This window comes from Acomys minous (assembly GCF_964271855.1).
Source record: "Acomys minous genome assembly, chromosome: 6".
In the NCBI taxonomy this organism is placed as follows: Eukaryota; Metazoa; Chordata; class Mammalia; order Rodentia; family Muridae; genus Acomys; species Acomys minous.
In genome coordinates, this window is record NC_140487.1 from 105,264,259 (window position 1) to 105,290,973 (window position 26,715).

The 26,715-nt window shown below is 46.5% G+C and overlaps 1 protein-coding gene across 1 annotated transcript; it reads right to left on the minus strand.

Moving 5' to 3' along the window:
• Positions 1–814: 814 nt before the first annotated feature.
• Positions 815–16,626, minus strand: ZBTB8B (zinc finger and BTB domain containing 8B). Its single transcript, XM_084787868.1, has 4 exons — positions 16,558–16,626; positions 7,170–8,197; positions 2,716–2,894; positions 815–2,313 (listed from the first exon to the last, which is right to left on the minus strand). The coding sequence occupies exons 2-4, from the start codon at positions 8,146–8,148 to the stop codon at positions 1,996–1,998; spliced, it is 1,476 nt and encodes a 491-aa protein (XP_084643994.1). The 5' UTR covers positions 8,149–8,197; positions 16,558–16,626; the 3' UTR covers positions 815–1,995.
• Between the last annotated feature and the right edge of the window lie 10,089 nt (positions 16,627–26,715).

A 26,715-nucleotide genomic window follows, 5' to 3' on the forward strand; every position in this document is an offset into this window, starting at 1 on the left:
TGTAAGAGAACACTTGACCAACACCTACCATTGAGAAAACCAAAACCAAAAGGAACCAAAAGACTCTGCTTTCTTTCTTTCTTTTTTTTTTTTAAATAAAGTTTACCATTTTTCTTATATTTAATTTTATTTTATGTGCATTGTTGTAAGGATATCAGATGCCCTGGAACTGGAGTTACAGACAGTTGTCAGCCACCACGTGGGTGCTGGGAATTGAATCCAGGTCCTCTGGAAGAGCAGCCAGTGCTCCTAACCACTGAGCCATCTGTCCAAACCCTTTGTTTTCTTTTTATTTGTTTTTGTTTTTTGTGTTGTTTTTCCAACAGACTTTCTCTGTGTGGCCTTAAGTGTTCAGAACTTACTTTGCAGACCAGGCTGGCCATCCATCTGCCTCTGCCTCCCCAAGTGCTGGGATTACTTGGCGTGCATCATCACGCCCGGCTTCTAAACAGAAGCATTTTCAAACCAAATGTTACCTCCCACCTGTTTTCTCTGCCTCCTCCTCCTTCCTCTTCTTCTTCATGCATTTTTTTCTTGTAGACCACACAAAATTAGTTGTGTACTTATTGCAGTACTAGGATTGGACCCAGGGCCTTCCTAATGGCAGGCAGTGACCTGTACCTCCAGTCCTGTCATGTTCAGTGGTGTGCACCTTTAATCCCAGCCTTCGGATGGCAGAGACAGCCAGATCTTTGCGAGTTCGAGGTCAGCCCGGTCTACATAGTGAGTTTCAGGGCACCAAGGGCTACGGCCTCAAAATACAAACAAACAATAGCTTTAAGTCTTCAATGACCAGACAACACATACAAGTCAATTGATAAAAGCTTCTTGTTAGTTATTGTTCAAGAGGCAGAAAGATGGGTGATTTCACAGCTTTTTGAAACTGTATTAGCATTAAGGAAGACAAGGGGATTTTTTTTTTCTTCTTCTTTTCAGAGCTGGGGACCGAACCCATGTTCTACTCCTGAGCTACATCCCGAGCCCCAGGGGTTTCTTTTGAAGTCCACTTTGGATACTCTAACATAAGGAAAGTCTACAGCAGTGGCTTCTTGCATAGCCTTCAGCCATGATCTTTCCTGCTGCAGTGTGGGTGAAAAGCAGACCCGCTTAAAACCTGTTCCAGCCAGCTCCTTCCTTCTAGAAAATCTTCTAAAAGCCGAGTGACCTCAGAATGGAGCATCAGTTGGGTGTGCACTTTCGCCCAACTCAAGTCTGGGCATAAACTAGGTGAAAGGTTGTCAGCCAACGGGACGAACAGTTTCAGGCTGTGCTGAAGCGACTCTTGCAAATCACTACAAAAAGCGGGGGAGCATTTTGAGTTTTGCCCAAATGAAATCTTATCATCTCAGAAAAGGGTGTTCGTGTGTGTGGACTCGTCAAATACAGACCAGACACAAGCCCGCCCTGGCTCACAGGCTCTTTTAAGAGGGCTAATTTAACTTATTCCAGATGGGCAAATAAGGGGGCCCTAATGAGCTTGCAACGCATTTCAGTGTCTGTGTGCACACAGCTCACAGCCTTCAGGAGTATAGTCTTAGACTTAGGGAGTACCCCTTACGACTGTGTAGTCAGCCCTGCCTGCTTTTTATCAAAGCAGATCCCCAGAAAATTAAACTGTGGAATCATTATGAAAAGCTCGGCAGTGGAAAGGCTGATGTCCTGGCAACCTCTCCAGAAGAAAATCATGACACGAGAATGGAGAAGTCTGGAATTGGGCTAAGCACGGAGAATTCCTCATTTCCCTCATACCAAGAGTCAGCTCCTCAGCAGAAAAATTAGGAAGCCCCAGGCCCGACCTTGATCCACTCACAACCAAACAGTCTTTCGAGTCACAACACATCCAGCCTCTACAACATAGTCTAACAAAGGTGACAATATGGTGGGGACTCAATCCCCAAACTTCACGAAATTAATCAAACAGTGGCTTTCACCGCAGAACAAGCCATAATAACACCTAAAAAAAAAAAAAAAAAAAACCTTCCCACCGATTCACTGCTATGTTAGTGTCTCTCCGGCTGGTAGACAGGGCCGGGTGTGCAGCTTATCCTCGGAATCCTCCACAGCTGGGTCGTTTTCCTCACCAGACTCCACGTAGATGGGCCAGTCATCGGTGTCGCTCTTCTCGTGGCTTTCAGAAGAAGCCTCCACCAGGCTAAGGTTGACGGGCATCAGATCGTCATCGTCGTCGTCGGGAGGGTCTGTCACACAGGTGCAGCTGTCACACAGCCCGAAGCGCCTCAGCCCCTGGGACAGGTGGCTTGTAAAGGTTCTTCGACAGCCTTTGCAGATGATTGGACGGTTGGATCTGTGCACCTGTCATCACAAGGGGATACAGTAAATGTCACAGAAAAGGGGTCAAGGTGGGAAATTGGGGTACAGTTTACTTAACATTCTTTTTTTTTTTTTTTTTTTCAAGACAGGGTTTCTCTTGTAGTCCTGACTGTCCCAGACTTGCTTGTAAACTAGGCTGGCCTCGAACTCACAGCGACCCGCCTGTCTCTGCCTCCCTGAGTTGAGTGCTGGGATTACAGATTTGCGCCACCACACCCCGCTCAGTGTTAACTTTCTATTGTGCCGCCAGCCCAGCTTTAATTGGGTAAAAGAAACTTCTCAAACTTCTCTGAAAATCTTCAGGCGGCAGAGAAGTGAAAGGCAGGCCCCACCCTCCCGTTAGGAAGTACGCGCAGCCTTCCAAGTGACATCGCTGACACTCACACTCAGGGCGTGGCTCCGCAGGTGCTCCTGGCGTGTGAACCTCTTGCCACAGGTCTCACAGGGATAAGGGCGCTCGCCTGTGTGCGACCGGATGTGCCGCTTGAGGATGCCCTTCTGTTTGGCAGTGTAGGGACAGAAAGGACACTTGTGGGGCTTGATGGGGACCACCAGCACGTCACCTGAGGAATCCGACAGATGGAATTAGCTGTAACCACCACAACCGCCTTTCAGGATGGATGGGACTGGGAAACCCCTTTCAGGATGGGACTGGGAGACCCCTTCACTGGGAAGCAGAGCGAGAGAACGCACAGGTTCTCGCCTGCTGGCAAGCAGCAAGCTTGACCAGTAAAAGCCCACTTTGTCTGGCTCCCAAGAGGTCAAAGATCGAGTCATAAGTGCGCTCCTCAGTCCCTTCCCTGTGCCCAGAGATTGAACCCAGGGCCAAGAGTGTGACACAACCCAATGCTCTTTCACCAAGCCTCATCCCCACCCACCAGTTTGGTTTTGGTCATGAGCATTAGGCTTTAATTAGACATCTCTCCAGCCCATCAAAGATTTTTGCTATTGGTTGCAATTTTCTTTTTTTTTTTTTTTTAATATTTTATTTAACTTTTAATCTATGTACATTGATGTGAGGGTGTCAGATCTTGGAGTTACAGACAGTTGTGAGTTGCCATGTGGGTGCTGGGAATTGAACCCGGCTCCTTCGGAAGAGCAGGCAGTGCTCTTAACCACTGAGCCATATCTCCAGCCCCTTCCTTTTTTTTTTTATTCACATGAACGGGCATGTCTGTGTATTACAGCCACGTGTGTACTGTTCATCCTGGTGTGAGCCATAAACAGCCAACCAATGATCTCTGTCATAAACACCAACCCACATGCAACTGAAGCAACACACGGGCTCTCACATGGAAACACTAAAAACAACTTAGACACACGTATCACAGAAACATAAAATAATGCCTAATATACCAGCCTCTCAGTAAAACCAATAACAGCAACCGTGGCTCCACCCCAAGAACTGGAGGCTAAGCTGGCACAGTGGTCCCAGCACTCGGGAGGCAGAGGCAGGCGGATTGCTGTGAGTTCGAGGCCAGCCTGGTCTACAGAGTCCAGGATACCCAAGGCTATGCAGAGAAACTTTGTCTCAAAAAAAAAAAACAAAGAAAAAAATTTCATGTTATTTACTATTTTTATTGTATGTTTATGGCATTTGGGGTTTTTTTTGTTTTGTTTTGTTTTGTTTGTTTTTGTTTTGTTTTGTTTTTGAGACAGGGTTTCTCTGTGTAGCCTTGGTTGTCTTGGACTCACTTTGTAGACCGGGCTGGCCTCAAACTCAGTGATCTGCCTGCTTCTGCCTCCTGAGTACTGGGATTACAGGCGTGCGCCACCACTGCCTGGCTGTTTATGACATCTGTGTGAACATGGGTACACATGTGCAGGAGCTCAGTGCATATGTGGAGGTCAGAGCACGCTAGGGAGCGGTTCTCTTCTTTCATGGTGGGTTCTGGGCTGGAACTCAGGTTGTCAGGTAGAAATAACAGGCCTTACCCACTAGCCGTCATCTTTGTTACTAAACCAAGCCAAAGCCTGAGCTAGCCCTTCCTGTCATCAACAAGAACACGTGCAGCACTTTCATCCCCTGGGATCCGTTTAAGCCCCGAGGAGCAGTAGCTTCAGTGCTGAAAGGAATGTTTGTCATGTGGACACAGACTTTGGAAGAGTTTTATTTGTCTGTTTGTTGCAAATCACACAGGGTCTCGTTTATTTGAAGCTCAGAGCTTGGACGGTCAGCCCTCTCCTTAGGAGGGAAGATGGCGGTCTCGTTTGTTTGATTGTTTGTTTGTTTTTAAATATTTTATTTATTTATTATATACACACACCAGAAGAGGGCATCAGATCTCATTATCGATGGCTGTGAGCCACCATGTGGTTGCTGGGAATTGAACTCAGGACCTCTGGAAGAACAGACAGTGCTCTTAACCTCTGAGCCATCTCTCCAGCCCCCTTCTTATTTGTTTTTTGAAGGCTTGTGGCTGGGTCTCCATAGCGCAGGCTGGCCTCAAACCCACTATACACCCAAGGTCCTGGATTCTGTTCCTTTAGCTCTCTAGTGCAGAGTTTGCAGGCATGAGCTAATGTGCCCTGATGGGTTTTTTTTTCCTAAACATCACCAACTCCTCACATAGCCTTACATTGTATCGGGGATTATAAATACCCGAAGGATGATTTAAAGGACACCGGGCATTATTAGCAAACACTGTACCACTTTATGAACTTTACATTTTTTAATTGTATGTGTATTGTCTATGCGCTATGTACTTGCAGTGCCTGTGGAGGCCAGAAGAGGGTGCTGGAACTAGTTACAGACAGTTTGTATGCCACCATGTGGGTGTTGGAAACTAAACCTGGGTCCTGTGCAAGGGCAGCAAGTGGTATTAACGGCTGAGCCCTCTCTCCAACCATTTACTTACTTTAAAATTTTAAAAAAAAATTCTTTTTAGGATATATATATTTATTATGTATACAGTGCTCTGCCTGCATGTACAACTGCTCACCAGAAGGGGGCACCAGATCTCACTATAGATGGTTGTGAGCCACCATGTGGTTGCCGGGAATTGAACTCTGGACCTTTGGAAGAGCAGCCAGTGCTCTTAACCTCTGAGCCAGCTCTCCAGCCCCTACTTACTATTATTATGTTTTTTAAAACAGCATATCACTAAATAGCCCTTTTTGGCCTGAAATTTGCTATCTAGACCAGGGTGGTCTTGAAGTCACAGAGATCTGCTTGTCTCTTTCTCCCAAGGGCTGTGATAAAACATATCTGCCACCACACCTGACAGTATCATTTTATAGAGAGGACTTGAGCATCAGTGGATTTTATTATCTAAGGGGAGTCTTGGAATCAACCCCTCATGGTCATTAGAGGAGGACCACACTCTGTACAGGTAACACTAAGATACTGGAAGAGCAGCCAGGCAACTAATTAACTCGGTGCAAACATGAGCACCTGACTCTTTTGTTTGTTTGTTTTTCAAGACAGAGTTTCACTATGTAGCCCTAACTGTCCAGGAACTCACTATACAAACCAGGCTTCCCTCCAAGTCATAGAGATCCACCTGTCTCTGCCTTCCGAGTGCTGGGATTAAAGGTGTGCACTGCCACTACTGCCAAGCATGGACCTGATTTTTTAATTTCATTTATTTATTTATTTATTTATTTATTTATTTTTGTTTATCGAGACAGGGTTTCTCTGTGTAGCCCTGGCTGTCCTGGAACTCTCTTTGTAGACCAGGCATGCCTCAAATTCATAGAGATCTGCCTGCCTCTGCTTCCTGAGGGCTGGGATTAAAGGCGTGGGCCACCATGCCTGACTCTGGAGGCCCTGGTTTTAATCTCCAGCACCTGTGAAAAGCCAGCGTGGTTACACCTGCCTATAATCCCAGCAATGGAAAAATGGACATAGTTGGATCCCAGGGGGCCCAGAGTCACTGGCCAGCCAGTCTAAGCAAAATTAGCAAGACCTAGGCCCACAAGATACCCTGTCTCAAAACATAAGGTAGGGCTGGAGAGATGGCTGAACATCTTGGAGCACTTGTTGCCTTTTCGGAGGACCTGGTTCAATTCCCAACATGTACACAGAAGGTCACAGCCATTACTAACTCCTGACCTAAGGGATCCAACACCCTCTCTGGCCTTTGCACACATATGATATACATATATACACACAGGCAAAAGTTCATACACATGAAATAAAATAATTTGTAAAACTAAGAAAACCAAAAACAAGCCAGGTGGTGGCGCTAGCGGACTTCAATCCCAGCACTCAGGTGGCAGAGGCAGGCAGATCGCTATGAGTTCAAAGCCAGCCTGGTCTACAAAGCAAGTCCAGGACAACCAAGGCTAACACAGAGAAACCGTGTCTCGAAAGAAACCGAAAAAGGGGGCTTGAGAAATGGCTCAGCAGTTAAGAGCACTGACTGGTCTTCCAAAGGACCCAGTGTTCAATTCCCAGCACCCACATAGCAATTCACAACTGTCTGTAACTCCAGGATCTGACACCCTCACAGACATACGTGCAGGCAAAACGCTATTGCACATAAAAAAAAAAAAGAAGAATTAGAAGAATTAGAAGAAGAAGAAGAAGAAGAAGAAGAAGAAGAAGAAGAAGAAGAAGAAGAAGAAAAAGAAGAAGAAAACCAAAAACAAGAATGGAGCTCTCTTGAGGTGCAAAATCTAACAGTGCCCCCTGCTCTTCACGTGCATGCACACACATGATATACAAAGACCAATGTTCCATGTACAACACATGCTCAATCTATGCCTATGGACAGTGGTGGGCAGTAGTGGTGGCGGCAGCAATGATGTAGTGACAGCAGTGGCGGGATGATGGCGGTGACAATCGTAATGATGGGAGAACGCCAGGCCCAGAATGCACTCTGACCAGAACTCACCTGAGTCCTCTCTATCCCAGTCATGCTGAGCGTCCATCACCGGGCTCACAGCCATTCCTGCGCCTTCCAGCCTGCCCTCCAAACCGTGAGAAAAGTGATGATCCGGGTCATCTTTGCTCTGGACAGCGCCACTGCGCAGGAGGGCCTCCAGGAACTGCTTCACGTGGTAGTTGCTGTAGGTCAAATCTAAGGCCTGGCTCCCGGGCAGGCCTTCCTCCGCAGGGGCCAGCGGCGTGGCATACTGCGGCAGCCGTTCGCCGCCAGCCTCCACCTCCACTCTGGCAACATCCAATTCCCCCTTAGGTTCAACCCCTCTGGGCACGATAGAAAGGTCACTGTCAGAGGTCCCAGAGCCCTGGCTGTCTTTCGCCACCAGCTCCAGGGGATGGCAGTCATCACAAGGCGATGGTCTCCTACAGCCCACACTCCCTTCTGCCTGGACTGGGGAGGAGACAAAGCTCTTGGCCCCACAGGAAGTCCCCTCCAGTCCTGAGCTTGGACTTCCACTGTCTATCTGATGAGCTGCCGCCGCCGCTGCTGCTGCCGCCGCCGCCGCCGCTGCCGCCACTGCTGCGGCCACAGCAGCCTCTTTCTCCATCTTTCGGCAAATGTCAAGGGAGGACCTGATGTATGTCTTGCAGAAGTTGACCACGTCGTTCATCTGCAGGTAGCTGGCGGCTGACATGACTTCAATCACATTCTCGCCACACAAGTCCAACTTCCCGGAGTAGAGGAAATCTAAGATGGTGGCGAAGGCGTCCGAGGTGACGATGTCCAGGGAGGCTGTGCTGTGCCGCCCACTGTCCTGAATATAGTGAATGAGCAGGGCGCGGAAGTAGCCACTGTTAGCAAACAGAATGTTCCTGTGGGCCTTGAAGATGCGCCCTTCCACGATGATGCTGCAATCACAGAAAAAGTCCCTTTTCCGCTGTTCATTCAGCTCCCCCAAGAGTTTGGCGCAATAGGACTGCGCCTCCATTTCTCCACCGGCAGCCGCTGCTCTTTTGGGGGGTGGGGGGCCTGGAGCTCTGCCAAGATTGTTATTTAAGTTAATTTTACAAATCCCAACCTTACAGCAAGCTGTTCTCATATTTTGTTTTGACTTTCTGTTGACCGGGCTGGCTTTGAATTTTCTACAGAGCCAAGAACGATCCTGAGGGGGGCTGGAGAGATGGCTCAGACGTTAAGAGCACCGGTTGCTCTTCCAGAGGTCCTGAGTTCAACTCCCAGCACCCACATGGTGGCTCATAACCATCTATGAGATCTGGTGGCCTCTTCTGGCATGTATACATAATAAATAAATAAAGCTTAAAAAAAAAAAGATCCTGCACCCCTGGGATTACAGGGGTGGGTCACCATCCCCAGTTTATATGGTGACTGAACCCAGGCTTCCTGTGTGCAAGGCAAGCACTCTACCAATTGACCTATATCCCTGGCTTCAGCATGTTCATATATAATATAATATAATATAATATAATATAATATAATATAATATAATATATAGTTATAATCATTGCTTCAGAGCTGGAGAGAGGACAGATGGTCTGAGTTCAGTTCCCAGCACGTACATGGTAGCTCAACACCATCCTTAACTGCAGTTTCAGGGGGTCCAACAACCCTGCCCTCCACAGGCATCAGGCACTCATGTTGGTACACATACATAAAAGCAGGCAAAGCACTCACATAAAATAAAATAAAATACAGCCGGGTGTCATGATGCACACCTTTAATGCCAGTACTAGGGAGGCAGAGGTAAGTGGATCTCTGAGTTCGAGGCCAGTCAGGTCTACAAAACAAGTCCAGGACAGCCAGGACTACAAGAAAAACCCTGTCCAAAACTAAAAATAAATAAGATAAATAAATAAATCTTAAAAAAAAAAAAAAAGAATTTAGGCCAGGCGGTGGTGGCGCACACCTTTAATCCCAGCACTCGGGAGGCAGAGGCAGGTGGATTGTTGTGAGCTCGAGGCCAGCCTGGTCTACAAAATGAGTCCAGGACAGCCAAGGCTACACAGAGAAACCCTGTCTCGAAAAAAAATAAAAATAAAACAAAACTATGGGTTCAGTGGTATTTTGTGGTAGACTGTTTTGAATCTAACATATAATGGATTGAAGGAAAAAAAAACCCCAAAGAGTAATGGTAGCTAACTACATGTGTGCACAGTACTTGGTAGTTTTTTTTTTTAAAGATTTATTTACTTATTAATATGTATACACTTCTCTACCTGCAGGCCAGAAGAGGCCATCAGATCACATTATAGATGGTTGTGTGAGCCACCATGTGGTTGCTAGGAATTGAACTCAGGACCTTTGGAAGAGCAGTCAGTGCTCTTAACCTCTGAGCCATCTCTCCAGCCCGAGTACTCGGTGATTTACACTGATTCTTTCTATGTGTTCTAATAGTCCTGTGAGAGAAGCAGGTGATGGGAAACACCTGTGATACTTGTATTCAGGAGGCTGAGGCAGGCAGATCAGGAGTTCTGAGCCAACTTGGGATACAGAATGAGACCAAATAAATAAACGGGGGTTGCTGGGATGGTTCAGCAGTTAAGAACACTTGCTGCTCTTGCAGAGGACCACAGTTTAGTTCCTAGCACTCACACTGGGCAGCACACAGCCACTTATAACTAGCTCCCGGGGATCCAACACCCTCTTTTTGTCTCCGTGGGTACTCATGCACATAAATAAAAATATATCTTCCAAAAAAATGTAAAAATGAGCTGGGCGTGGTGGCGCATGCCTTTAATCCCAGCACTCGGGAGGCAGAGGCTGGTGGATCGATGTGAGTTTGAGGCCAGCCTGGTCTACAGAGCGAGTCCAGGACAGCCAAGGCTACACAGAGAAACTCTGTCCCGAAAAACCAAAAAAAAAAAAAAAAATGTAAAAATGAAAACTGGCCAGGGTCTGGAGAGATGGCTCAGAGGTTAAGAGCACTGACTGCTCTTTCAGAGGTCCTGAGTTCAATTCCCAGCAACCACATGGTGGCTCACAACCATCTATAATGAGATCTGGTGCCCTCTTCTGGCATGCAGGCAGAATGCTGAATAAATAAACAAATAAATAAATCCTTAAAAAACAAAAGTTGCACTCTGACCTCCACACGAATATGTACACACACACACACAAAAAAAAAAAAAAAAACAAATAAACGTAATTTAAAAAAATTAAAGCCAAGCTGGGCAGTGGGGGCGAGCGCCTTTAATCCCCAGCGCTCTGGGAGGCAGAGGCAGGCCGATCTCTGAGTTAAGGCCTGTGGAAGAATGTCTTGAGTGGATGTAACAACTGTCAATAAAGCGCTGTTTAGCCAATCAGAAGGACAGAAAGTGGAAGGCGGGACTTGCTGGGGAGAGGGAGGAGCAGAGATTTGACAGGGAGAGAGGACAGTTGACAGTTGACAGGAGAAGGAGAGACGCCTCTGAGGATCAGGTTGGCAAGTGCGTGGGATATTTGTATGTTATGAAGCTTAGAGCAGTTTAGTTTATGAGTAGATTAGTATCATTTTAGATTCTGCCTGGTGTAGTGCGTGCAGCTTTAAAGTACATTTCAGTCTCTGTGTCAGTTATTGGCTTCCCAGGTCAAACAGCTAAATTTATTGCAACAAATTGGCGCCCAATATATTTAGTGTATCCACACCTTGCTGGGTGGTGGCGGTGGCGCACGCCTTTAATCACAGCACTCAGGAGGCAGAGGCAAGTGGATTCCTGTGAGTTTGAGGCCAGCCTTGTCTACATTAGGAGTCCAGGACAGCCAAGGTTACACAGAGAAACCCTGTCTTCAAAAAAACCAAAAACAAACCAAAAAGGATACTTTTGTTATACTTTGGTGGGGGGAATAGCTCCCTAAGAGATAACCCAAATAATAAAATAGAGAGTGCTACCGTTCCTCTCCAAGTCTCTATGGCAGAAGGCTCCTGGATCCTTTTTGGCTTTTCTTTTGCTTTTTTTTTTTTTTTTTTTTTTTTTTTTTTTTTTTTTTTTTGCTTCTTTCTTTCTTTCTTTCTTTGCTTTTGTTCTTCAGGGAGAAAGGCAGAAAGCTGAGATGCCAGGCTAAGTTACCAACAATGAGAAGGGAAGAAGGTACCAAACTTTTTTCCATAGAGTTGAGAGCGGCTGGAATTCAGCCCTTACTAGCTGCAAGGTGTTTGTCGCATAGGGTCCACCTATGCAAACTAGCACTAGCTAAATTCAAAAGAACGGGGGACAGGGCTTTGCTTACTGAAGCCTAAATTGGTGCAACTGACCTAAGACTTAGATTTTTTGTTGTTGTTGTTAACTCTTGAATATTGCTTGAGATTTTTGTAGATTTTGACTGGAATTGAGATGAAATATTTGTGCAGGGCGGTGGTGGCACACACCCTTAATCTTAACACAATGGAGAAAAAGACAGGTGGATCTCCGTGCGTTCTAGACCAGCCTGGTCTCCACGGGTGTGACTCTCCATGCCCCCTGCTGATAAGTTACTTGCAAAAACAGCCTATGATTTAAATGGATAAACTTTTCCTTAACAGACACGCAAGCTGCACGTCTCCCACGTGGAAAACCCTTTGTGTGCTGAGTGAGGTATCACTGCTCTGGCAGCCGGCTTACCCCTCTAAATGTGAGCTACTTTCACGAGGGACAGGTGGCAGTCACACTAGCTGCAAAAAGACACCGAAGACTTACAGGTGACAAAGCACATGTCAGCCTAGTTAGGTCCCAAAAACTCAAAGGCTAAAATTCATATAATTAAGAGGGTAACCTTAGTGCCTTTTCTTTGCTCAGGGCAACCGGTTTGTCTCTAAAACTGGATACATTTTCCCAGGAGACAGGTAGTGGCCTGGCCTATACATCAGGGACCACAGAGCCTAGAAAAGGACACTTAGAACTAACAGGTGAAAGTGTCCATCCCTTATGAGAGAAAGGGTGAGACAAAACCATCCTAAACAAATGTAAAAACCCAGGTACAAGATACCTAGGGTATGTATAAACTCTAAAATTAGAGTTTATGTAAGTGTGAAAACGCAAGTACAAGATGCCCAGGGTATGCATAAACTCTAAAATGAGAGTTTATATAAAGTTTAAAAGGTGGAAGTGTCCATCCCCAATGGAGAGAAACACCTTCAATAAATGTAAAAACCCAGGTACAAGATGCCTCGGGTATGCATAAGGTTATTTAAAGCTTAATGCCTCTTCTTTTGCTCAGGGCAACCGGCTTGTCTCTCAAACAGGATACATTTTCTCAGGAGACAGGTATTGGCCTGGCCATACATCAGGCGCCACAGAGCCTAGAGGACAGTTAGAACTATACAGTCTTGATTTCAATTAAATAACGACTGTATGTTCTTTGGTAATATTATACTTCCTCTTTGAAAGAGGTCAACATGAAACAGACCCGGATGAAAGGGAGACTGCTGACTGAAGTCAGTCTGTACGTACATGAACTCAAACTACAGAACCAGCCTCGATTGTTCTGGGCATCCTGCACACCTCCTGCATTTATAGATTTAGGACTGTATAATGCTCGTGAGAAATTATATATTTTCAGAACAAAAGTACCAGACGCTGATGCTGGATCAGACCCGACAGGATTCATCCTCCAGCATGCTGAGATGCTGACATCCTGCGTTCCTCATGTTCCATCCACAAGTGCTTCGGTTGCTGTTGTCATCAGAACAGAATATCTCCCAGGACAGCTTTGGAGAAAGCTCCTGATCCAATTGGTCCAGCATTTCAGACTGTTCCACACAGACTTTTATGGAGCCTGAATTTCACAACATCTAGAGACTGGACCACAAATGCTATTTCTAGCTTGTTTAACCATTTTCTCAGTTTTATTTGGGCCCCTACATAGGTATTATTCATCCCAAATCAGCCTGAAGAAGCCTTAAAAAGAGAACGCCATCCCATTTCCCTTAAAGGGGGGTTGGGTAAGGTTTTGGGCTATGGATGTTTATTTTCATTAGGAATTGGTTATGTCATTATTGGTTTTATTCACAGAGAGAATAAGATTGGACTCGTGGATTTTTCTCTGAGAATATAGAAATATATAGGGATGATAGGACAAAAGGTAGGTTAGTGAATCTACTCTTCAACTTAAGGCCTTGTTACTCACAAGGCTATTTTTAATTCATTGGTATAGAATATTATATATTAATGTAAATACATTTATTTTTAATTCATTGTACTATTTAATTTAATTTTATCACAAGAATATACATCGTAGGTTCAATAGATAGGTAAGGTAAAATTATTCAGATAAGGTCTTCAAAAGCCTCAGAGACCTACAGAATAAGGCTTTTAAAGATTTTTTTTATTGTTTTAAGGATTCTTTGAAAATGAGACAGGTTGACTCCTGGCAACACCCAGCCTGCCTCAAAGAAGGTAATGAGCATCGAGGAACCGCCTTATGGAGATGGCTTCAGATGTGGCAAACCAGCCACTGGGAAAAAATGTCCGTGTTTTCTGCCACAGACAGAATTCTCCCTGAAATGGGCAAGCTTGGATGCAGGTGGAGTTGATGGCTAAACTCTGCCAATACAGGGTAAGCAAGTCCTCAATAGTCCCTGCTTCACAAATATGTCTGTCAGATATACTGGACCAGAAGGCTGAAGACGATGCTCCAACGTGATAAGAGAGTTTTGATTGACTGTTTAGGCAGCAAATTGTCCCTGTAATTTTTTTCATTTTGGAAGCTGATAACCTGGACTTCCTGTTTACTCAGGTAATTAATTTTCTTCCTTCTCAAGTCTCTGATGGGGTTGAAGACAGCAAAACCTTATGAGTATAACATGAATATAACGACCACTTTGTGGTTCTTCTTGTGTACATTGTTGTAATAATATGAGTGTATAGGTACAAGGTTTTTTTGTTTGTTTGTTTGTTTTTGTTTTTGTTTTTTGAGACAGGGTTTCGCTGTGTAGCCTTGGCTGTCCTGGACTCGCTTTGTAGTCCAGGCTGGCCTCGAACTCACAGGGATCCACCTGCCTCTGCCTCCTGAGTGCTGGGATTAAAGGCATGTGCCACCATGCCTGGCTTCAAGGGTTTTTTATTATTCGACTAAAAAGGGGAACTGTGGAAGAATGTCTTGAGTGGATGGAACAACTGTCAATAAAGCGCTGTTTAGCCAATCAGCTGGACAGAGGGACAGGAAGTAGAAGGCGGGACTTGCTGGGGATGGGGAGGAGCAGAGAGTTGACAGGGACAGAGGACAGTTGACAGTTGACAGGAGAAGGAGAGAAGCCTCCGAGGATCAGATTGTCAAGTGCTTGGGATATATGAATGTTATGAGGTTTAGAGTAGTTTATTTTAGTTTACGAGTAGATTAGTAACAGTATAGATTCTGACCAGCATAGTGCTTGCAGCTTTAAAGTATGTTTCTGGGGCTGGAGAATTGGCTCAGTGGTTAAGAGCACTGAATGCTCTTCCAGAGGTCCTGAGTTCAATTCCCAGCAACCACATGGTGGCTCACAACCATCTATAATGTGATCTGATGTGCACTGTATACATAATAAATAAACAAAAAAAGATTTAAAAAAAAAAAGTACGTTTCAGTCTCTGGGTCAGTTATCGGCTTCCTAGGCCAAACAGATAAATTTATTGTAATGAAGGCCTGCCTGATTTTACAGTGATTTCAGGACAGCCAGGGCTGCTGCTACACAGAGAAACCCTGTCTGGGGAAAAAAAAATCCAAAACAAATAAATAAAGCAAGCCAATAACTAAGTATGGGGGCTGCTGCTGCAGGCCAGTTAGCAGGATACATGTCTTCCTTGCATGAGGCCCTGGGTTTGATGCTCTGTACTGAATACATGGGGTGTCGTGGCGCTAGCCTACACTTCAAGCTCTCAAGAGGTAAAGACAGAAAAATCAAAACTCAAGGCCATCCTTGGCTACAAATCCTGTTCTAATACAGCTGGGGCTACATTAGACCCTGTCTCCAAAAACAAAAACAAAAACAAAAACAAAAACCCTGTTATATGTATACTCCCTGACAAAAGGAAGCTATCCGGAGTAGCAAAAATTAACCAAATGCAGTACATGTCCCCAAAAAGACTGTTGGTGATGTGTAGTACAGGCTCCTGGCTCCTTACGGAAACCCTGGCCAGGCTACAGGACGTCTTTGGTCAAAAGCCAAAAGCAGGGGCTGGAGAGTTGGCTCAACAGTTAAGGAGAAAATACTGATTTCCAAAGGACCTGAGTCCAACTCCCAGCACTCGAATCAAATGGCTCACAACTGCCAGGAACTCCAGGTCCAGCATGGTGCCCACACCTCGGACCTCAGTGGGCGGCAGCATTCCAACGCCCAGACCCACACACGTGTTAAAAAAGAAGGGGGAGGAGCCTGAATGCTCTACCTCCCATTTCCCCTCCCCCCATTCGTTTTGCTTGTTTTCAGATAGTCTGCCTATGTAGATCAGGCTAGTCTTGAACTGGAGTCCATCCTCCTGCCTCTGCCTCCCCAGTGCGAGGATTACAGGTGTGCACCACCACTACCTGGCCAGCCTCCTCTTTCTGGCAACTCTCCTCCAGGCCCACCAATCTGGGAATAAAACCCGCTCCTCGATTACTTGAATTTCCTCCGCATTACTCACTACGAATCGCTAAACAAACTACATGATAAGCACATTCATTTTAGCCTCATACTAACTCAGTGCAGAATATTTTCATTTTTCAGAGGGGGGATCTGAGGTCCAAAGATACAGATTACATGTCTAGGGCTTAGAATCCATAGTCAACTGATTCCAGAAAGGCAAACCTTAACGGATCTCCCCAAACCCGTTCGCAGGTCCCCCGATAGACCGGGAAGCCACTCCCTTCTCTGACCCAATGGAACGGAGGGGAGACAACGGATGAGTTTCCATTTGCAGGGGTAGAATTTCTGACCAACTGCCATCTTCGGTTCTCCTGCTAAATTGCTCTCAAGACAGAGGAAACAGCCATCCAGAGTCAGACGACCTGAGGAGGCCACTAGACCCCGGTACTGGGCACAGTCCCTGGTGTCTGGGTATGGAAACCGAGGCCTTTGCCTCCCCCATGGCTTCCCGCCAGCAGAGTGACCATCGCCAAGGCAGACACTGGCCCAGCCTGGCCAAGCCCTGACGCCTGGGTATCCTTCAGGATCAGCGTGAGCAGAAGCCACAACTCCCACCTGCGCCATGACGGGTGGGCCACCCACAGCCCCCACGGGTGGGGCATGTGCCTCCGTGTCCACCCGCCCGACGCAAGAAGAGGGAGGGTCTGTCCCTGAGAGGGGTCCAGGGAGTTGCTGGGCCGGGCGGTCCAAAGCTCGCTGAGAAAGGCAACCATGCCTACCCACCCACACCTGGTCCCCAGAACTAGCATCCAGAGGTGCCCCCCCAACTTTCCCCAAAACCAAAAGAGCCGCGGCGCGAACCGGATGCTGGGCTCTCACCTGGCACGGGATTCCAGCCGCCGCTTGCGAGCTGCGTGTACCGACACGCCCCCCTTTCATTCACCTGCGTCCCTCCGGATGAGAGGTGGGGGAGATGGCCAATGGTGGAAGACCTTGGGCTGAAGAAGGCGGGCCCTTCAGCCAGTAGGTTCGTCAATGGTCCGGACACCCACCTCTGGAGGATGCGCTCTGAAAAATCCAGCTTTCACGGCGTGATGGGAGTTGTGGTCTCAGCACGCTGGTTTAAGGAAAGCGCTAGTGGGCAAAACTACAAGTTCCAAGATGCCCAAAAGGACAAGGCTAAGCGCTAAAAAGGGGGCGGGGTGGGGGTGGGGGCGGGGGGAACTTATATGGGGCTGGAGAGGTGTTCGGTGGATAAAAACATACACTGCTCTTGCCTGAGCTCAAGTTCCATCCATAATAGGCTGCTCGTGACCACCTGTAACTTCAGCCCCAAGGAACATGATGACCCCTTCTGGCGTCAGAGGCATCCACACGCACATGCATGCACATATCCGCACACAGATACACAGACATACACGTACACAGAATTTTGTTTTTTAATGTTGAAAAGATAAAATAAAATAAGCGAGGGTTTACGAGATTCCCCCGTAGCAGGGCACGGTGGTGCACGCCTGTGGTCCCAGCACTCAGGGAGAATCACCGTCCTTGGCCCGCTAAGTCGGCATCTGATTTCCCAGCTTTGCTCTCCAGCTCTTTGAAGCTACTAATGGCCCTCTGAGTGAGTCCCTGGATCTAACGAAGCATGCCATACCTTTTTTCTTCTCACCTCTGAGATGCACTCCTGCAGGTCCATGTCCCGGCTCCCCCAAGACACTGGCTAGCCCCTTATCCCGTATACTACTAAACAATGGAGCATGGCTCTGGGGCGCTTGGAGCAAATGAGAGGCCCTACCTTTGCCCCTATGGCCTGGCTTTCCAAACAGCTAGGTACAACTAGCAAGGGACGACAACTTTGCTTACCGCCACTAAAAGCAGCCTTCCTATTGGCGCGGGAGCCTCTAAGCGCACCTTTGGCCATCCACTCTTGACTCCCTCCCACGCTGCACTCTCGAGGACTTCCTGTCGCGCGAGAACCTCTCTGCTCTGTCCCCTTCTAAGCTTCAACTTTTTCATATCACCATCCCGGAAAAATCTCAATACCTCACTTGATTCCTGCCCTCCTCTCAACCCTGCGACACTCTTTCCCAAGGCTACTTTCCTCAGCCACTCCTGACTAGAACCACTTGGAACCCTGACTTACAAAACCCGACGACTTCTTATTTCCCCGAGTATACTTGGTTCATAGACGGAAGCCCATCTCTCAGCTCCACTAGCTTCTGCGAAGCAGGCTCTGCCATGTTTTCTCTGACCAGGTTGTAGAGTCTGCCCTTTATACCAGTCCCTACTAGCTGTAGCCCCGGGAAATGCTTTCACTAACAGGACTGCTACAGAGGCCGGCCAACAACCCCACCTGTTGCCGGATATTTGATCCGGTTGTGAATCTTTAGATTGTGAACTAGAAAAACCTGTTTCTTGTTTGGTGTGGCTTAGCCTTAACTCATATCTTTAAACCAAGACCTTTCTGTTTACTATAAACAAGTATTTATGCTGTGGCTCAGCCCTAGCGCACACTTTTTATGTAAGAGCTTTCTGTAAATAGGATTAAATAAAGTTAACCACAGGTCAGACTGGAGAGACGGCTCAGTGGTTAAGAGCACTGCCTGCTCTTCCAAATGGACGCGGGTTCAATTCTCAACATCTACATGGCAGTTCACAACTGTCTGTAACTCCAAGATCTGACACCCTCACACCAATGAACATAAATTAAAATTAAATAAAATACTTTTTAAAAAAAAGTTAACCATAGGTCAAGAGATGGGAGTGAGACTGGGTGTGGCCAGCACTTGGGAGGCAGAGTCGGGAGGATCACTGTGAATTCGAGGCCAGCCTGGTCTACAAAGTGAATCCAGGACAGCCAAGGCTACACAGAGAAAACCCTGTCTCAAAAAACAGAAAACGTGGCCGGGCGTAGTGGCGCACGCCTTTAATCCCAGCACTCGGGAGGCAGAGGCAGGTGGATCACTGTGAGTTCGAGGCCAGCCTGGTCTACAAAGTGAGTCCAGGATGGCCAAGGCTACACAGAGAAACCTGTCTTGAAAAACCAAAAATAAAAAAATAAAATAAAATAAAAAAACAGAAAACAAAAACAAAAAACAACAACAAAAAAGGGCTGGAGAAATGGCTCAGCAGTTAAGAGCACTGACTGCTCTTCTAGAGGTCCTCAGTTCAATTCCCAGCAACCACAGGGTGCCTCACAGCCATCTAGAATGTGATCTGATGCCCTCTTCTGGCCTTCATGGGTACAAGCAGGCAGGCAGAGCACTGTATACATAATAAATAAATACATCATTAACAATAAAATAAAATGTTTTATATAAATGTGCTATTAAAAAAAAACAACAACAACAACAGCCAGGCATGGTGGTGCATACCTTTAATCCAATACTGGGGCGGTAGAGTCAGGAGGGTCTCTGTAAGTTTGAGACCAGCCTGGTCTACAAAGTCTCAAAAAACCAAAAAATAAAAAATAAAAGAGAGGGGGGGGCAGGAGTGAACATGGGGGGCGGGGGAGAAACCTAGAGAGTGAGAGGAAGTCTACAGGAGATAGACACACAGAAAGTAGAAAGGAGAAGGAAAAAGGACTTCTTCCTTCTGGGACATGAGCTAAGTAGGAAGAAGGTCAGCTGGGTGCTCTCTCTGGCTCTCTGACCCAGCAGATTTTCACACCAGCGTCTGGCTCCTGCGTCTGTTTTTTTTCCTGGCAAGGTTTCTCTGTATAGCCTTCACTGTCCTGGACTCACTCTGTAGACCAAGCTGGCCTTGAACTCACACTTGCCTCTGTCACTCCAGTGAAGGGAAAAAGGCGTGCACCACCATGCCCAGCTTGGCTCAGTCTTTATTTGTAAAATCAAACCTTTTGGAGATTTTCTTTCTTTCTTTTTTGTGGCTGGAGAGACAGCTGTGGGTGCTCAGAATTTTTGGTTGTGAGCCTAGCCTTTAACGGCTGAGCCATCTCTCCAGCCCTTCTTTTCCTTTTTTATAACAACACCTGCCCTCCTTCCTCTAGTCTCCTCTTGGCTCCTCCGAGCCTATAACTTCCACCTACTCCAAATCCCAACCACAGTCCATATGGTCATCAGACAATTCAGCAATCCAGAAGCCATGAATCGGTGACCAAAGCTTTTGGTAACAGTTCTACGCCCTGGCTAAAGAGCAGTCACGCCTCTATCCCTCTGTCCCAGACAATTTGTCAGCTTCTCAAGTTCTTCTTCTTCCCCTTTGTTCTCTTTCAGGCTTTTTCCCCCCCTATGGCATGAGTCTGCTTAGGCTGCTTAGAGACAATAACTGCTCAAAATTTTCAGTACACTCCCAAATAAAGCCACCCTCCCCAACCTCCTCTGTCCCCAGTTCATATCTGTCCCAGCAGCCTTCCACTGAGCTGACAATCACCATCCAGGAACCAACGGTAACCCTGCAACTGCTACCAAGCCAGCTCATTTTTCGGGCCTCAGTGGTCCTGCAAAACCAGCAAGCTCTTATGCTGAAAGCCCATGTGAACCAGTCCAACCAAGTGAGTGAGAGGATTAAGGGCTTACACAAGCTGGCCATACACTACAGCCTCCAAGGGCTGGCTCCTTGCTGGGCTCTCGGACTGGTCTTCCTTGGGCCCCTGGCTTCTACCCCATCTCAGCCCAGTGGTCTCTATCCTCATAATAATGATTGTTTCTGTCTCTTCAGATTCCTTCAATAGCCCAACAGTCAGGAAACCAGATGCTTCTGACTACATTTCCTCAGGTCTCCTACCGTTGCCTGACAGCTTGAGCCTCCCTCACCCCCCTTTTTGTTGTTGTTGTTGTTGTTTTTGTTTTTTTTGAGGCAGGGTTTCTCCATGTTAGCCTTGGCTGCCCTGGACTCCCTTCGTAGACCAGGCTGGCCACGAACTCACAAAGATACACCTGCCTCTGCCTTGTGAGTGCTGGGATTAAGGGTGTGCTCCACCTCACCTGGCTTTTGAGCCCCTTTTTTGAACCAGAATTCTAGTCTTCCCCTTCTTCTCAGATGCCTGATCAGCAGGAAGTAGCCAGAGAGCTAGCTGTGCCTTCTATCAGCAGAAGGCTGAGACGTTATGTCTGAAGCACCAACACAAAATGGCAGCGCTGGTGACATTGTCCTCAGCAGAAGGACTTGGCCAGAAGAAGGACTGTTATTGGGAAAGCCTTTCATATCTCATAAGATGGGTTTCTGTTTGCCAGGAACCTCCCTTAATCCACCCTCAAAGGCCAACTTCCTCAGGCTAAGGGCATCTCCTTCCTGGTCAGTCCAAACACCCTGTATCAGCTCAAAGCTCCCCACCTTCTTGACTGTCGTATAAAATCTTGCTTTTCTTTCCTCTCTGCGCCCTCCCCCTGCCCCTCCCCTCCATGGCCTTGGCAATTTGATTCCTGATAAACCTTTTTTTCTACCCATGGATGAATAGAGTTTGGTGGTTTCACTGCACCCTCCCTTACAGAAGTCCTCCCCACCCCCACCCCCCATCTCAGTTTTTCAAAACAGGATTTCTCTGTAGAACAAGCCCTGGCTGTCCTGGACTCGCTTTGCAGAAGTCATGTCTCATGCATAAGGAGCCCTTCTTGCACTTGGTGGCACACGCCTTTAATCCCAGCACTCAGGAGGCAGAGGCAGGCAGATCTCTGTGAGTTCAAGGCCAGCCTGGTCTGCAAAGAGAGTCCAGGACAGCCAGGGCTACAGAAAGAAACCCTGTTTGGGGGGTGGGCAGCAGGGGGAGAAGAACACTTCTTTTGCAAAAAAAGCTCCCAGACTTTTGGTAGACTGTACGATACCCCATGACCTTGCGACCTGAGCTGCCTATCACAAGCCAGATGTGTTTGACACCAATGCTCTGCAGGCCTCATCCTTATAGAGGGTGATGTAAATCGTCCTGAAGGAGCAATCAGCAAACTGCTTGCATTACTGCTGTTCCCGTTCCTGCCACACGGTTACAGTGACTTCAACTCAGGTGAGAGCAGAGGAAAAATGTGGAATTGCTTAAAGTGTGGCTTGTTTCTATGTTACCCACAAGCCAGAAGCAGGCAGTCCTGGTGGGAGCCTATTACTCAAGCTTGCCCCTTGAGAAAGAAGAAGAGGGACCAAAGGGAAATGGGAGAAGGACAAGATAGGGTTGGAGAGATGGCTCAGCGGTTAAGGGCCCCATCTATTCTTCCAGAGGTCCTGAGTTCAATTCCCAGCAACCACATGGTAGTTCATAACCATCTGTAATGAGATCTGGTGCCCTCTTCTGGTGTGCACATGTACATGCAGACAGAACATTTTATATGTAATAAATAAATCTTTTTTTTAAAAAAGGAAAGAAAAGAACAAGATAATGTAACAGAGGTTGGGAAGAAATAATCAAAGTGCAAGAAGGCGTCATATTAGAACCTTACTTTATTTTTAAATGCATGCTATGAAAATTAAGGTTAAACAAAGTGCAGTCTCACATGCCATATTAAAAAAAAAAAATCTTCTGGGACACAGAAGATCTCTCAGTATGAAAAGTTGGCTCTCTTCCCTGGGCAGAAAGCGTAGCCATCTGCTGCTGGTTGAAGCCGGAACCATGGAGCAGTGACAAGGGCAAGCCAGGAGCCCAAGTCCAGCCTTAAAATGAGCGGCAGTAAGGATCAGAGCCTGAGGGGACCCTGGCCAGCTGGAGCATCAGGAGCCTCGCCCTGGCAGGCCTTGCCCTCCTCCCCCATTCCCTCTTCCTTACTAAAAACAAAACAAAAAGCAAAGAGGAAGACGCCTGGCTGAGTCATGTTTAGTTAAGCCAGCACCAAGGTTAGACAGGTAACTGTGCTACACGGAGGAGAACTATAGAGAAAGAGCAAAGCCAGGAGCATTAGGGAAAGCACGGGCATCTATGGCCCGATAAGAGGCTTTTGGGGGTGAAAAATCTGGGAGGAAAAGTACAGCATCTCATTAAAGGGACAGTTATTTTACCTACCTCTTTAACATGGCTTAAATTGAACCTGCCCTTTTGTATTGTGTTATTATATATATATATATATTTTTACATTAGCCAGGATTAAAGGTGGCACACACCTTTAATCCCTGCACTCAGGGAGGCAAAAGCAGGGTGAATATGTGAATTCAAGGGCAGCCTGGTCTACAAAGCAAGTCCAGGGCAGCCAAGCCTGCACAGAGAAACCTTGTCTTGAGAAACAACAAGAAAAACAAACAAACAAACAAAACAAAAAAGAAAGAAAGTTATTGCACTGTATTTAGTCATATTGTGTGTACACATGTGCATATATGTCTATGTGTCTGTGTAAAGGCATATGTGCACATTTCATGGGATGTATGTGGAGGGCAGAGGACAAACTTGCAGAAGTCAGTACTCCTCTTTTTTAAAATTTATTTACTTATTGTATATGAGTGCTTTATCTGCAGAAAAGGGTATCAGATCACATTATAGATGGTTGTAAGCCACCATGCGGTTGCTGGGAATTGAACTCAGGACCTTTGGAAGAGCAGTCAGTGCTCTTAACCACTGAGCCATCTCTCCAGCCCTGTTCTTCTCTTTTACCATGTGTGTCCTGTGGATTAAACTCAGATCGCCATACTTGGCAATAGAAGCCTCTACCCACAGAGCCATCTTGCCTGCCCAAATTCTGAAATGTTAGCTGTCATCTCTAGATGCTGACTGAGAACCCCTCAGTTGGCTTGCTCTATTTCCTGTAACCAGCTAAGTCTACTCACTTTGTGCCGGTTTACACAATTTATTCAGTTCTTCCTGCTAACTCTATGCTAGTGTCTCCACAGTGGAAACAGTGTACGCTTTTGCCATTGAAGCTTCCAGAAGGTCTGGAAGGCTTGAGTCACTTCTCAGGATCATCCAAGGCCTGACTGCCTTCTGTTGAGAAAACCAGGTCTTTCCAAGGCTCTGGCTGTCTTCCCAGAACCACGCCCTGTTAAGAGCTTTGGAGAGGTATCATATGAACGATCCCACAGCGCCATCTAGTGGTCAATGCGTGTATGGGCTTCTTAGGAACAGAGCCAGGATCCGAGAGCAAGATTCATCACAGCTGCTTTCTTTTTGGTTTTTCGAGACAGGGTTTCTCTGTGTACCCTTGGCTCTCCTGGACTCGCTTTGTAGACCAGGCTGGCCTCGAACTCACAGGGATCCACTTGCCTCTGCCTCCTGAATGCTGGGCTTGCAGGTGTGTGCCACCACACCTGCACCTGCTCACATCGTGTTAGGCTCTGAAGACAGAGGTAAAGCCATACTTGACACAAGTAATCCTCACAACAACCGAGACTTGCATCACATCTTGGCTTTTTGGTTTTTTGTCTTGTTTCTTTTCTTTCTTTCTTTCTTTATTTATTTATTTATTTTTTTTGAGACAAGGTCTCTTTGTGTTGCCCTGGTTGTCCTTGAACTCAGAGCAATCCACCTGCCTCTGCCTCCCGAGTGCCGGGATTACAGGCCTGTGCCACCATGCCCAGGGGCATCACATCTTAAGGAGGAAGACACCAAACCCTGGAGGCCACATTGCTGGAAAGTGGCTGAACTGTGATTTGAGTCCAAATACACTTGACGCTGGGAGTGATGCCAGTCACGGGAAGAGTCCGGGCTCACAGTTCAGGAAATGACGAATGAGGAAGACCATCGCTTTGAGTTTCTCTGTCTAACAAGCTTGAGAAGTTTGTGAGCAAGCATTGTGCTAGGCTTGAGGGTCAAGGCAAGAGCTAAGGGGACGATCCTGAAGGGGAGGAAGTAGCTGTTGCCTCTCTATAAATGTATTATGTGGGTGAGTGGGCAGGACAAAGGAAAGGCATATTTATTTTGGTTATTCAAGACAGGGTTTCTCTGTGTAGCCTTGGCTGTCCTGGCCTCGCTTTGTAGACCAGGCTGGCCTCAAACTCACAGCGATCCACCTGCCTCTGCCTCCTGAGTGCTGGGATTAAAGGCATGTGCTACCATGCCTGACCACAAAAACGATTTTTAAAAACGATTTAATTAGTTAATTAATTAATTTATATAGTGTTGTCTGCATGTATGCCTGCATGTCAGAAGAGGGCACCAGATGAGCCACCGTGTGGTTGCTGGGAATTGAATTCAGGACCTCTGGAAGAACAGACAGTGCTCTTAACCTCTGAGCCATCTCTCCAGGCCCCAAAACTTGATTTTTTTAAAAAAAAATTTATTTTAGATTTGTTTATTTCACTTTGCACATGAATGTTTTGCCTGTGTGCACATATGTGGACCACTAGTGTGCCTGTTGGATTCCCTAGAACTGGATGTAACTGGCCCGGTCCTTAGCACAACTGACTCCATATTGGAAGTACCACTCAGGCTGTGAAACTCAGCACGTAGACAGCGCCGCCTGCCAAAACGAAAACGAAGGCCTCATCCATCAATGTCCCCAGTTCCGGGAACATCTCTAAATGTATTAACCTTGCTTTTTGGCTTCTGTAGTTATGCTTCTGGCTAACTGTTCTTGTTAACTGAGATATGTAAACCCAGGCCATGGTTTTTGCTTTTGCAAGCTCACCCTGAGAAAGGCTTGGAGCTTCGCTAGGCTCCTGAAACCCCTGTGTAGTCATTGGCTGACTAAGGCTAGTAAAGACTTCTGATTGGCTTTAACCTATGTCTGAGCAGTCTTCTCTGCTGACTTCCACACAGCATGGCCTTATGGATGGTTGTGAGCCATTATAGGGGTGCTGGGAATCGAATCCAGGTTCTTTGAAAGAGCAGTACGTGCTCTTTTTTACTACTTTTTTTTCATAAAGATTTATTTATTGTTATGTATACAGTGCTCTGCCTGCATGTACACCTGGAGGTCAGAAGAGGGCACCAGATCACATTATAGATGGTTGTGAGCCACCATGTGGTTGCTGGGACTTGAACTCAGGACCTTTGGAAGATCAGATGTTGCTCTTAACCTCTGAGCCATCTCTCCAGCCTTTTACTACTTCTTAAAAAACAACATATTTATTTTTATTTCATGTGCACTCACGTTTTGCCTGTATTTATGTCTGTGAGACGGTGTCAGATCCCCCAAAGTTATAGTTAAAGGCAGTTGCGAGCTGATATGTGGGTGCCGGGAATTGAACCTGGGTCCTTTGGAAGAGCAACAAAGTGCTCTTAACCTCTGAGCCCTCTCTCCAACCCCAAAAATTTGATTCTAAAGGACAACTTCGAGTTCACGACGGAATTCTATCCTTTCCTAGTTGTGTAGCCTTGGGAAGAGATTCTGTGTTTCTAAATATCAACTTACTAATGTACAAGAGATTTCTTGTTTAATAATTGACCTTGAGTTTTATCACATCATTGCATGACAAAAAATAAATAAATAAAAAAATAAAAACCCAAACAAAATAAAAAACAAAGAAACAAAAAAAAATTTTTTTTGTAGGACTCATGTTCCTGGCTGGCCTAGAACTTACTGTGGAAACCACACTGACCTCACATTCAGAGATCTGTGTGCCTCTGCCTTCTGAGCGACGGCTGGGATTAAAGGTGCATGCCACTATGCCAAAATAATTTTCTTATCCAATGATGCGTACCCATATTTCCAGCACTTGTGTGGCTCTCCCAGTTAACCCAGTGGCTTGGGTCCAGATAGAAGTCATGGAGGTGGCCAAAATTGACAACTGCCTTTGTTTTGTTTTGTTTTTAAAGATTTATTTATTTGTATGTATACAGTGCTCTGCCTGCATGTGCACCTGCAGGCCAGAAGAGGGCACCAGATCACATTGTAGATGGTTGTGAGCCACCATGTGGTTGCCGGGAATTGAACTCAGGACCTCTGGAAGAGCAGCCAGTGCTCTTACCCTCTGAGCCACCTCTCCAGCCCGCTGCCTTTGTTTTAAAGACAGGATGAGGCATTCTAGGACAGCCTAGGCTACATAGCAAGTCTGGAGCCAGCCATGTAGCAAGATTAAAAACAGATTTACATTTCTATTATTATGTGTATGCGTGTTTTGCCTGCATGAACGTATGTATGTGGGTATGTGAGTGCTTGCTGCCTGCAGAGGCCAGAAAGAGGCCCTTGGACCTCTTAGACCTGGGGTTCTGGAAGGTTGTCAGCCATC

Excerpts from the sequence above, each read along its gene's own strand:
- ZBTB8B (XM_084787868.1), bottom strand. The coding sequence starts at position 8,148 with ATGGAGGCGCAGTCCTATTGCGCCAAACTCTTGGGGGAGCTGAATGAA. Across the intron at positions 2,895-7,169 it reads CTGGGATAGAGAGGACTCAG|GTGACGTGCTGGTGGTCCCC; the intron begins GTGAGTTCTGGT and ends CGGATTCCTCAG. Across the intron at positions 2,314-2,715 it reads TGCGGAGCCACGCCCTGAGT|GTGCACAGATCCAACCGTCC; the intron begins GTGAGTGTCAGC and ends TTGTGATGACAG.